The sequence below is a fragment of the Berghia stephanieae genome, chromosome 2, assembly GCF_034508935.2.
Source record: "Berghia stephanieae isolate SIO BIC M18660-M18661 chromosome 2, UCSD_Bste_1.3, whole genome shotgun sequence".
Taxonomy (NCBI): domain Eukaryota; kingdom Metazoa; phylum Mollusca; class Gastropoda; order Nudibranchia; family Aeolidiidae; genus Berghia; species Berghia stephanieae.
This window is the reverse complement of record NC_088361.1, coordinates 31,203,452-31,217,696: the sequence shown is the minus strand read 5'-3', so window position 1 is coordinate 31,217,696 and position 14,245 is coordinate 31,203,452. Positions and strand designations below refer to the sequence as shown.

General features: G+C 39.0%; 1 protein-coding gene across 1 annotated transcript in view; it reads right to left on the bottom strand.

Moving 5' to 3' along the window:
* LOC144964703 (uncharacterized) overlaps positions 1-14,245 on the bottom strand; it is a gene marked incomplete in the record, with an annotated part of 278,871 nt that overhangs the window by 62,529 nt on the left and 202,097 nt on the right. Inside the window, 1 exon segment of the mRNA XM_078899236.1 lies at positions 3,044-3,167. Coding sequence (XP_078755362.1) covers positions 3,044-3,167 — 124 coding nt within the window.

The window sequence follows — 14,245 nt, the reverse complement described above, 5'->3', positions numbered from 1 at the left end:
TTTACTTGTTGGTCATATTCGAGGGGGAAGGGGAGAGAGAGGAAATTTTCTTGTGTTTATCTGTCAACCTTGTCTTGCACTATCCTTCACAACATTTCACATTTGTATATTATGCACCAATGCCTTCTTCTCTTTCAAATCTCCAAACCTAAAGGTTATCAACCGGTTCCCACTCCGGTAATTTGTTTATCATCTCTCCTGTGAAACGGTTCCCTTGCCAAACATCGGCAAAAATGTGACACCTGTTAATTGCCAACACTACACAAACACCTTGAAGATAAACAGGCGATAGGCGATATTGCGGTACACGGCGTTACGGCCATAATTACAACACGGTTGCTAGGGCAAGACATCAAACGACAAATTTTTAATTTGAATAGTCTCGGTCGTGTACGTCGTTTGGAGATCACGGAACGAATCAACGAATCAACGAATCACGACCGTTTCAATTATTATGATATCAATTTGAAGGCAAAGTGGCTCAATTGGTAGAGCGTCCATCTCAAACACGAACGGATTAAGCTCGATACCGAACTACGTCGTACGTCTTGGTGTTATACTGTTGATGGATTTTAAGTTTCGTCGTTGGCTACCTGCTACATTGGCTCGTCTTGTAACAAATTTCAAGAAACGTTGGCTATGTCAGTGGCAACAATAATATTGTAAAACTCTAGCATCGGCGTTGTATCCTTGGGTAAGGTATTTCAATTTACACATACGAGCATTAATCTCCTCTATTTCGAGTCCCTAGTAGGCAGTTGTTGTAAGAAAGCTGGTAAAAAAAAGAATGACTAGCAGGCGATTTGTACAGTATCAGATGGAAAATTGTTTCCATGTGCCAGGCTGGAAGGGATACAAGAATCATTAAGAAGTCTATTGAGCAAGGTGAATTTGTGGAAGTGCAACAATATGTAATGTACACATGGAATCTGGGACTCCGCGAAGTCTCAGGTTTGAGAGTTTTAGACAAGATGAGGGTCGTTTTAATCGAGCGATAGTTAAATGACGAGTTTTGTGGCCAATTTTTAAAATTCTGTTTACTTCAGAATAAGGCAATATTCGGGTAAATATTATGATATCGAAATCCACTCATTGTAAGTCTATTCCTATAACAGATTTGACCCGTTGTATCTAGAGATCATTCCTCTTTTTAAATATTTGGAGGATTTATACGTGACAGTGACATTCTTTATTTTAAAATCGAGAAAGTGAAAATGAGATTTTGGAAAATAGATGGGACAGTCTACTTCTACTTTTTAAAAAGTAGTCATTCAGAGCAAGTCAGGAAATCTTTCCCACAAAGAGTGAAACAGACAATGGCAATTACTTGCAATCCTTTGGAGAGGACGGAGGTCTATCGAAAAGTACTTCCAGCCAGATCGAACGGACCCAACCACACATTCCCTTCTGGATATACAGGGGGGGGGGGGGGGGGTTAGAAAAAAAAACAAACATATCGACTGCACCCGGGATCGATCTTAGCCCCTTTGGGTGAAAAGCGAGTGCTCTACCAACTGAGCTATCAGGACCCCCACTTCTACTTAAAACCGTCCAATTTCGTTCGATACTTTTTGAAGTAAGCTTTGATGTGATTGGTTGTCGGGGGCTTGTAGATTGAAGTAAGCTGTGGTGATATTCGACTCCTGTGGCGGTAGGGTGTGTGACATACAGTAATTATAATTTGGATCCTGGTGTTTTATGGATGTTCCTCCTTACTTAACTGTCCTCGACCCCGGTGTGAATAGGGTGTAGTATGGAGGTAGGCCGGGTTCAATTGTGGTGATTGGTATCACTGATATCTACGTTATGACATAATCGTACCCGTAGAGAGAAAGAGAGAGAGAGAGAGAGAGAGAGAGAGAGAGAGAGAGAGAGAGAGAGAAAGAGAGAAAAAAAGAGAGAAAGAGAGAGAGAGAGAACGAGAGAGGGAGAGAGAGAGAAAGAGAGAAAAAAAGAGAGAAAGAGAGAGAGAGAGAACGAGAGAGGGAGAGAGAGAGAGAGGGGGGGGGGGGGTGTCTTAAATACGTGCATCTCAAGCTTTTCATATTTTTGGGGGTCTTTTTGGGAGTTTATATTTCTATTTCATACAGTACCTATCCACTGTGATAAAGGAGGGGGGGGGGGGGGGGGGGGGGGGGGTCAATTTTGTAATAAAACTCTCTTCCAATATCCGTCGCTGCCTATCGCCAGGTACTCGATCACATCTGAGTTTAGTGGGGCACTGTGTGTTTTATAAAAGCCTTAACCCAATAACATACCTAACGTAGGGACCGGAATTTTCCACGATCACTGTAACCCATCCGGCCACTTTTCCGGTAAAGGTTCTCTATACAAATTTGAATAGGTACTAATCCCAACTAGCTTTGATACAATGTCATTGTTTTGTTGTATAATCATCTATCCTGCTAAAAATCTTATCTTTCACCTTGAGCCATGCAAAACACAATGTAATTTCCTGTTTTGGATTAATAAAGTTCATCTTGTCATTGGAGTTTAATTCGAACTCACTCCGACGAGTCCAATTACGAATGGGGAACAAATGCCCACCCACTCTTAAATATCAGTTAGACTCTAATAGTGTTATAGATTATGCATGTATGTGTGGATGTGCCCCATCTCGTTATATTATTTGATCAGTTTGTTCTAACGCACATTAACCCTCTCCTTACCAACTATAGGAAAATTGTCGCGTTCGTTACGCTACAACTAAAATTTTTCTTTTTCTAATTTCTTTTGTAGATAGATACATCATAAAATTTCAAGAAAATGAACAGTGTATTGTAGAGCAAGTTTTGCTAAAGAAATAATGTATGGCAAGAATTTAACTGGGATTATGTCTGAGTGATAAAAAATCTATTTTTGTGTTCGATGGGTGTGAAGTTTTGGGGAAAATCCTGAAAATGGCTGGAAAGGAGAGAGTTAAAGCGTGACAGTCACGTAATTCTTCTTCATTTGTCCCCCATTTGTGATTGGAATCGTCCGAGTTCGAATTAAACATCACCGGTAAGTTGGTTCAATTGTCGAAATAACCAAATGTACTTACTTTCACATCGTAGAGCTGCCTTATTTGCCATAGACTTGCTGCATACTTGACACAGACTGGAATTGCTGAAGGAAGCCGACACGAACCGATGACCGTCCTTTGATTTGATCTCTTTCTCCTTGTTCTGGAATGGAATGGACAGAATGGAGGAGAATTAATAAGTGGTACAATAGTTTGGAAATTTGGAATTTTCATTACATCATTACCATTACAAACTGTTGTCTCATAAGACCAAGAATTTTAGTACTTTTACGAAATGCCGTGAAACGACTAAGAGGAGTAAAAGAGATAAGATGAGAAGAAAAGGGTACAAGGGACTGGCTAGGAACAACATCATCATCATCACCATCAACAACAATAACAATAATAGTAACAACAACAGCAGCAGAGCGGTCAACAACAATAAAAACAACAGTATCAGAAGCAGCAGCAGTGACATTACAACAACAGTAACAACAACTGCAGCAACAGTAATAACAACACAAGCAACCAGATTGGCAAGGAATCAAGTTCTGATCCAAACAAAGAGTCACGAAACGAAGTTTATTTCCTCCATGGATCCAAAACAAAGTTCCAAGATAGAACCAAGAGTTAATCTGGAGTGAAGGTAATAAAGCTACCAAGAGATGTCGTCAACCGCACTATATCTATTTAAATGTCTCATCGTATTCGATTTGATTTCCCTGTCAACAGTATATCTTCACGACAAAATCACACACCACAGATACAACTTATAGACAACCAGTGACACAATCGTGTCAAGATGAAGTATAACAGATGACAAAATGGCGTGAAGATGACATGGCAATGCTTGAATCATAACAATAACATCATGAAAACATGTGGGTGGAAAATGACTGAAGTGTTATATCCATCCACACTGCAAGGACCTACTTGGCATCTCACTAAACCTCCTCAGAAGTCTCCACTATGTACGCTAACAAAACACAGTTTATTCCATTTGGACAGAGAACGTTTACTTCTTAATAATATATTGATAAATGAAATATATTCCATCATGTAAGATAGTTTTAAACATGATAATTCCGCGACGTAACCTTGTCAGTCTCAGGTTTAAGATCTTTAACAAATAGGATGACATCTTAACTTATCTGTACATTATTTTTTTTATGGAGTAAAAGTTTTCTGGCCAAAATGGAAAAAATTAAAAAGATTGTTTTGTCAGAAATAATATAGAAGCATTGGTCTAAAAGGGGACGTTACCTACGTCATAATGAAATCACACGGCACTTGAGCAAGGCGAGGAAAGTACACACAAGTGTCCCAGATACGGTATCCGAGAATTTCCAAACATAGACTAAGGTCCCGATATAGATGCAAGTATAAATAAACACACCGAGATCCTTTAATTAGTAACATAATTTATTTCACTGGTGGTAGCAAGCTTGGGGTCCGGAATTCTGGACTGACGTGCTCTATCTAGTAAAACAGCTTTTCCACAGTTTGCCCAGAAAACTTTAACTTAGGTAGAACGACGAAGACGACCCCGAGCTTCTCAAAGGGCTAAAATCTAGACTCTTCTTTAGGGTCTCGTGCTTAAACCATTTTGACAAGTTGGAGGACATCTTAATCTCTAGATATGTCATGAAATAAACGTACTGTAATCTAAAAGTGGGAAATGCGTTTCGTTAGAGCAAGGCTGTATAGGACTATGACCACACCAAGAAGGGCCATAATAACAATGATTTGATAAAAGAAGGGGGACAGGTCACGGAGTACAGTGCAGAGCGGACTCTACAAGGACGGGTATGACTCATCGGTCACATTCCAGTCGTCATCACCAAAGTAGCCAGAATCTCTGATGGCAATAGGCACAGAGTAGAAAGTCATCAGTGAAGAGCATCCATTCCCCACCTCCACCCCTCAATCCCAACTCCGTATGTTTCCCTTCCCCGTTCGACACACACACACACACACACACACACACACACACACACACACACACACACCAAAACATTGGTATTATATTATTTTTAAATGGAAATATTTACTTTTCATCTGTTTCTATTAAAAAACAATGAGCCAAAACTTTAGGCCTGACATCAAAGACTGGTGGGACAAGCTTTTCAAAGGGCTGATAAAGTTTAAACAGATTTGATACATTGACAACTTCCCCTTCCACGACACATTAAAAAGTTAGTCCTCTTATTCGATAGGTGCCAGTCGCTCTCAATTTCTTTGATAAATGTTGTCATTATTCCAATCAGATTTTTTTAAAAAATGAAGGCGGGATCATAAAGTCTTGATTTTGGGAACGATTCTAATGATAGTGTGGATGTTATTTTTTTTGCCGACCGTCACAAAAAACTGTTGTACTGAATATAGGGCACTTGAAACTTCACAATAACAAGGGCGGAGAACTACCACACTCCCCCCCCCCCCCCCCCCCCTCTCTCTCTCTCTCTCTCTCTCTCTCTCTCTCTCTCTCCCTCTCTCTCTCTTTTTTTTTTCTCCCCTAAACAAAGCATTCTGTGCAATGCCTAACAACCTTAATATAAATTTTAGTCAATCTTTGCACTTGTGCCCGATCAGTACTTTCTCTATATTATTTACGTGTTTATTGCTGAGACCTAAATTGTGTAACCTATTCCAGCGCAGATCTATGTACGTACAATGCATCGGTATGTCTTTTTGGTTACGTAAACAAAAAGAGGAAGTTTGAGATAGTATTTCTTGAAGATTACAAAAACATTCCTCTCAGAAATGCCGAAGTTCGACCGTTATAATAACAGTAAATCATAAAATAAATGGAGGTGGGGGAGGGGGTTAGTCGAGAAACTATATATATATATATATATATATATATAGAGATAGATAGATAGATAGATGGATAGATACACATACATACATATCAAAAATGTTCTTAGTTTTTGGTGTATTTTAAGTATAATGAGAGTGGATGGGTGGAGACGAGGAGGGAGAGAGAGAGAGAGAAAGGGGGGGGGGGGGGGGCAGGAGTGTGGCATGTATATTGCTTATACCAGGTATTTCGTCCTTGGACAAAGAGGAAGAAATAAAATAGATCACGTGACTCTAATTATACATAACAACAACAGGTGAGGACATGTTGGTGAGGAGAGGGGAGAGTAATTGGATGGGAGAGAGAGGGGAAAAAAAAAGAAAGAAAAAAAGAAAGAAAGAGAGAGAGAGAGAGAGAGAGAGAGAGAGAGAGAGAGAGAGAGAGAGAGAGAGAGAGAGAGAGAGATTTAAATGTATTCATGGCAGGGAGCCGGGTCTTATAGTGTCTATTTCAAAATAGCCCAGGCTTCAGTGCAGCGTCGCAATGAATGTGAGCATAAGAGCTGAGTTTCTTACTCAAGAGATGCCGAAAATGAGGCTCGAACTCTGGGTGTTAGCTAGCGCAAAATTTATTTTATTCACACGGAAGAGGTGGAATGATTGAAGGAGTGAGTAGGTGACCCCTAGGGAGGCGACACCAATCGCACATGTCCAACACGGACAATCCACACATCTATCTTTTCCTTGACTTTATATTATTATACGAGTAGGCTGCGTGGTCCAGACCATCCAGACCGCTAATGGGATGAGTGTAAGACAGAGTCTCCTCTCTCTCTCTCTCTCTCTCTCTCTCTCTCTCTCTCTCTCTCTCTCTCACACACACACACACACACACACACACGCACACTCTCCGTCTCTATATCTCTATCTCTCTCTCACACATATACACACAATCTCTCTCTCTCTCTCTCTCTCTCTCTCTCTCTCTCTCTCTCTCTCACACACACAAACACATGCACACTCTCCGTCTCTATATCTCTATCTCTCCCTCTCACACATATACATACAATCTCTCTCTCTCTCTCTCTCTCTCTCTCTCTCTCTCTCTCTCTCTCTCTCTCTCTCTCTCTCTCTCTCTCTCGGTGTCATCGTGTTTAATAGTCTAGTCCTTAGTTAACATTTCAAAGTAGTCAACGGGCCTTCTATACAAATCTCTGGTCTTCGACGGTTTGACAAGTTGATGGGTGATCTTTATCTATAAATCTATAAATGTATGAAGCAAAGTTTTCTGATCAAAGTGAGAGAAAAAATCTTTCTTTTTTTTTCCTTTTTTTTTTGCCAGAGTATGTTAGCTTTCACCAACAGATGTAAATCTGACTGCTGTTTTTGCACTATTCTGAACACGTCAAGAACATGATGTCTTATAAGATATTATGATGTCAAGTAACAGTAAAGTCGAATCACACCTGTGAGAGGTTAATATCGACTCTATCTTATCAGCAATGATATTTCTCTGGATTCCAGTAGGTAAGGCCAGGTGTCTGATCTATAGCTACTTCGTTCAACCCTTCAAACTATTGAGGTAGTTTACAGCCGTAATCTGACCCCCCCCCCCCCCCCCCCCCCTTAAAAAAACACACACAGAAAAACCACACACACACACGCACACACACAAATACACGCATTTTAAAGAATATGGCCAGAAAACTATTCCTTCAAATATTGATCGATTAAAATGAAGCCAATCTTATCAAAAACTCTCAAACCTGGGACTTCTTGGCCAGAAGACTCGTCCATCAAATATCGATCGCCTGAATAATAAAAAATATGCATCCCTCATTTTGGCACAACTCTCGAACGTAGGACTTTATTAAACACAGTTTTTGACATGATGAGGGTCGATTTTAACTGGATCGATACATGAGGGACGAGTTTTCTGGCCACAATTTTAAAGTTCTTTCAGAGTACGACAATCGGGTTAAAGAAGTTTACCAACAATTGTGATGGCAGACAGTCAGACCGCACGGCTAATTTTTTTTAATGAGCCTGAGTTCTATCCATATCTCATATTATTGGGTAAAAAGGCAGGAATTGATCGCACCCTTTGGATAAGACACTAGAATATCCCAAAGATCTCCAGATACTCAATCACTTAGTGGGAGGAAATGGGGATGGGAGAGAGAGAGAGAGAGAGAGAGAGAGAGAGAGAGAGAGAGAGAGAGAGAGAGAGAGAGAGAGAGAGAGAGAGAGAGAGAGAGAGATGGTCTTTACTCGATTTCATAATAAACCGATCGGTTTGGTTGTAAGTCGAGTGCTTTAAAATAAGACCCCCCATACTCGTCAGAGAGAGCTTAACAATGATATCGAATTTTAGTTAGATAGGCGTGAAAAAAAAACCCCCAACAAAATCGATAGTTATTCCAATATAGCCGTTCACACGCAATCTGACCGGTAAGACGATATTATCCCAGCAGCTGTTACCACATTGACTCGTTAAAGGCGATGATCTATCTTACTCAGTGACATCTATATATGAAGTCCTAGATCTTACTCTAACCAGCCACTGTAAATCCTACCATTTTCGTCAAGAGAGCAGCCGTAGCGATGTATGCAACGATGCTTGAGTAGCATAGCCGTTACTGCTGTCTTGGCAAAATCGCTTGACATGTAGGTCTGCATTGTAACCATATTCAGACAAATAACGGCGGTGGTTGTGAACGGAGATTTGTTGTGATTAGAAAAAAAAAATTAATGTCCCCATCGTGAAAGGATTAACAACGCATTACACTACAAGATGCTACAACGTTATCGTTGGCAAGATTCATAAATAATGATAGACACAGAGAGGGCCCTGTGTGTTATCGGGTTGGGGAAGGTGTGACAAATATTATTGGACGCAACAGAACATGTGATTGGTGATTGTAGAGGAGCAAGAGGAGGAGGAGGAGGAGGAAGAAGAAGAAAAGGAGGAAGAAAAAAAGGAGGAAAAGTACACACAAGAAAGAGGTGGGGAGAACGCCGGGGGGGGGGGGGGGGGGGGGGGGGATGTGAAAAAATGTAGAGGCGGGTACAGAAGGAGAGGAAGGGATGAAGTGGAGAGGAAAAGACGGAAAGGTTAGAAGAGGAATAAATTGTTTTAAAAGAAAAAACAACCCCCCCCCCCCACCCCAATTTAAAAAAATTAATAAATAAAACAAACAAACAAGTAAACCATAAACCCACATTGACCTTTATACGTAATATTATGGCCAAACAGACAGGATAGCAGGTCATCATGATAATCTATATCACTGTGCCTATTTTTAGAGTCTTGATTACCTCTTACATCGTGTGGGATTTTAATTTTTGTTATCAAATAAACAAATGTGTCTTTCCATGCTATACAAAAAGTGATCAGCTGAGCTAGCTCTAGCCCTTCGGTCATACAAGGTATCGAATATACAATCCTTTATGAACTGTAAATTGCACTGCTTTTTGAACATTGAAAAAATGATCAATAATGACGGGGTACCTAACATTTTAGCTCATTTTTTAAAAAACCAGAGACGAACAGTGTGGACGTTTCGGGGTTTCCCTTTAAAAAATGAATGAAAAATTGATCTAGGCTAAAATGTTACCACATCATCGTTTCTCAATTAAAGATTCTGACAAACTTATGAATCGTCAAAATTCAAACAACGGGCGTATATGCACCCCATACCATCCCATAATAAACAAGCAAAACGGACTGCGTTCGATGATTAAGACATAGTTAGGCCTAACATTTACAAGTAGGTGTAGATTAAGTAATATTGTCATTGTTGACAAGAACGTTCCATCTCCCCTCCCCTTCCAAACACCTCACAACAGACGAGACACCAAGCACCAAATAAAATCCTGTTACCCACTCACCGCAAACTCTTGAAGTAACAAAGACATATCCGAATCCGAAAGAAAAACATCATCACATTCCATCACAACAATTACGTTTTTTGTCAGCCTGACGACAGGACGTTCAAATAAGCTATAAACTTTAATAATCTGTACTAATATTAAATATTAAAAAGTGGACTTCCTTCGCGATGAGTAAACGATAGTTTCTGAACTGACAGAACAAGAAGACAGACACAATTACACACACAAACCCGGCCTCTCTAATCCACAATACACAAACTAAAATCCACAATCCACACACGTTGACTACGAGCTAGTATAAATACAGAGTATTAGGCCGCCGAACACTACCAAAACACCTTTTTTTTTAAAAAATTGGCCAGAAAACTTTAACGTCAAACACCAGTCGATCAAGATAACCCAAAACTTACCAAATCGTCTCAAGCCTGAAACATCAAATAAATGACCATCCAAGTTCAAGGTCTAAGACTTTTGGACAAGTTTTCGTCATCTAAATCAATCGATATTTGGAGTTAGGGTTTTCTGGCAAAATTAAATTAAGTTTTTAAAAAAGGCTTTTTGTCTAAATATAAAAGTGTGGATCATGTACTAGATAGCTACACGTTCGACGATTTTAAATTAATCCTAAATCTCTCCCCCTATCCATCCATCCTTCTAACCAAAAAAATGTGGCCGATCCAGTCGTTGGCAGAAATACCTGCACAATCACTTCATTCACATACGACTAAGATGCCGCACCACTGGCTAAATATTGTTTTCTTATTTTGGCCATAAAAAAATACAACTTTTACTTCATTAATCGATAGATCAAAATCAAGATGACTCCTAACTTGTCGAAAAGTCTTACATACATGAACCTGAGGGTCACTTCTTTGGAGTCTCAGGCTTAGGATTTTTCGACAAGTTCCTAGTCATATCAGTCTACCAATGTAAGATTTATAGCCAAAATGTGAAAATGGGTTTAACCAGTTAACTACCATATAAGCTGGAAAAACTAGGATTTAAACATTTGGCCCAAAAACTCAAATATCGATCGATTTCACCGAAGTCCCAGGTTTGAGAGTTTTTGCCAAGATAAGGTTCGTTTACATCGATCGACATTTGAAGGACGAGTTTTCAGGCCAAATTTTTAAATACGTGTTTTTCTAGAGTACGACAGTTAACTGGTAAAGCCAATATAATATAGAGGGAACACGACCACAGGAAATTCCACGAACTTCACACTGCAAGGTTTCACCTCCAAACACTCCACAGCTTCCTGTGTCTATTTTTTTTTTTCTTCTTTAAAAATCTCTTCTTTATTTATAAACCCCTTTAACGCCTAGATCGAATTTCTTTCAAATAATGCAATAATATAGGCTTTAGTTTCTTACCATGTATGTTATAAAACTACAAGACGACGGGAACAGCCGACGCTGTTATATATTGCTATGCTCTTTTGGTTGTATAGAAGTAGTTTGACGTGATGACAGGTTAGATTAAAATCGAACTCGGGACAAGAAAGGGTTAAATCCAGGTGTAATCGATCGCTCCTCTTTTTTTTTTTCTTTTTTTATTATGACGGTAAATCTTGAAGACATTGGAGGAAATAAGTGAGGGATTGAAATGGAGACAGTTGTGTAGAGTAGTGGGTGAGGATGAGGATGATGGTGAAGACGACAACGACGACATAGACGATTATGTTGATCAAACATACATAAATATCTACTATCGCATAATCAATTAACTCTCAACACACACAAACACACACACACAAACAACACACACACACACACACACAAACAACACACACACACACACACACAAACAACATACACACACACACACACAATAACCACGATATCGAACTCCTCGATAAATTCATCAGAAATCAAAGACTGCACTAGAATTGAGAGTAAAGAACATTTTCCAAAATGTCTTTACGCCACCTACAGCTATCAAATCAAGACCTTGCAGCTCAGAACTGCCGTGGTTAAAAAAAAAAATTAAAAAAGAAAACATCTTTTATTTTTTGGATCGATTAAAATGATCTTTATCTTGTCAAAAACTCTTAAACCCGGGGCTTCCTTCAAATTTCTTTTAATGCGTTGGGTTGTTGTTTTTTGTTGTTGTTTATTTATTTTTTTTTTTTTTGTTGTTGTTTTGTTTTGTATTGTCTTATTTTTCAGAGTACGGCAATGAAGTTGAGTGTCATACCACAAAAACGTTAAACCGCACAACAAAACCCCACATAAAACTCGGCTCTATTTCTTTTGATAATTAGACTGATCTATCACAGTCAACAAAAATAAAACACTAAGTATTTTATAAAAGTCCGAATTACTTTGGGAAGAGGGTGGGAGTGGGGACTTCTATAAACCTGAGGTGCAAGATTCCTAGCCGAAGTGTGATTCAATTTTGTATTTAGACTGGCATGATGTGTGAAGTATAAATGGTCGAAATAACATTATATTGGAACAATTTTAATAAAGCAATGACCAAATTTAACCGTATCTTAATGATTTCACCTCTTTGTGGATCAATTTCTCAAATTGGTCTATTGGACTAGCGGTTAAAAAAAAAAATTAGTATTGTAAATGCCATTCCATATATTATCTAGATAATATAAATCACTTTAATTTGAGAATAAATTTACAGATTTGAAAGCTTTATCATGAAAACTTGACTGTGTGTTGAACGAATTTGAACATATTTTTTAAAGTGAGAAAAATTGGACATAGGTTTTGGTACTTGTCTTTAAGAGAGAGAGAGAGAGGGGGGGGCACAGAGAGGGAGAGAGAGAGAGAGAGAGAGAGAGAGAGAGAGAGAGAGAAAGAGAGAAAGAGAGAAAGAGTGAGCGAGAGAAAGAGAGAGAAAGAGAGCGAGAGAGAGAGAGAGAGAGAGAGAGAGAGAGAGAGAGAGAGAGAGAGAGAGAGAGAGAGAGAGAGAGAGAGAGAGAGAGACTAATTAGACTCGATTTAACTTCCAAAAGTCAGTAGATATGCAAATTGATCTTATTGGTTTAAGCGGCCGGTCTGCAAAAATATTTAAAGAATAAATAAAAACGGCGCGAGATTTGGAGGATAAATATCAGAGAGAAGTCAAAAGGTCATCATTTATGTAAAGACGTTAGATAAAGACAAATAGATGATTTAATGTCACAACGACATTTATAGAGCAATCACAAATCCGAGGTCAATGGCATTTATTTAATATTCCAAAAAGTCCAGAAGAGGCGTACATGGATGAAACACCTTTATTTATTTCATTTTTGCCTGAAATAAATTAGGCCATAAAATAATACTGTAAAGCCATACGTGGAGACGACACCCATTCATCTTGCCTAGATGTCTTAATACCTGAGAAACCCGGCAAGTCTTGGACGCTTAGAAGTCTCGGGTTTAGGAGTCACTGACGAAATTTTACGCCTCCAATATATCGATATATGAAGTAAATACATATATTTTTTTTTAAATTCTGGCCAAAATAATAAAAAAAAGAGGAATTTTGTCAGTGTAACAGAAGAAAGGCCAAAAAGCTCAGACTTAATCAGATTGAGTCTGACTGATCCCCGATCAGCCAAACAGGCAAATCAGCCTGTGACAAAAGGTCATTCATTTTTTTTTCTTTTCGTAATGCAGGTAGATCAACAAAGGACAAAGAAACACCTAGCTAATTTGAAATGCGTGACCCATCAACTCAATCTGGTTTTATGTCTTGATGACCCCGATTCTGAAAAGTGAATTTGAAAATGAACACACACACGCGCGCACGCACACACACACACACACACACACACACACACACACACACACACACACATATACACCAAAGAACAACCTTGAGCTTTTATATAGCGCTATATCTACTAAACGTGCTCAAAGCGCTTTACAAATGGTCTCCGACTAACAGCAACGAGAAATATAGAACGAGAAATGATGCCTTTCAGGCCATATTACAATTCCCCCCCCCCCCTCCCCCCGGACAGACACAAAGCTATTTAACGACCAGGTACTCATTTTACATTTGATACGGTGAGAGAATGTGAGTAGAGAACCTTGTCCAAGGACTCAACTATGCGCCGAGCGAGGCTTGAACCGAGGACCTTCCGAGTGTCATATCACAAGACCACATAGCCGATATATAACATTCATGGCCTATATTTACGTCATGATAATATTTCATATTCTCGTCCGATAGATGCTATGCGTTTATGTAAAATACTCACAACAACCACCATCCATATAAAAGTACCAACACACACACACATTTATGTGTAAGCATTAACGTTTATAGCCTTGAGTGGGAACAAATCAGCCACCAAGCTGTATAAAAACAATTCAAAAACTTTAAAAATTCGAATTAAGAGAAATAATTCATTTAAAAGATAATCTTAAATTGGCTCATTTTGAGCTCAAAGAAATCTGTAAATACTGATGAAATATGTTAGACTGGGTTTATTGATCCAGAAACACACCCGAGTATTTTGTCATCTATACCATCTATTCATGTCTCATTTCGGCAAGAAAACTTTGACTACTTCCATAGATTAGGATGACCTCCATTCCT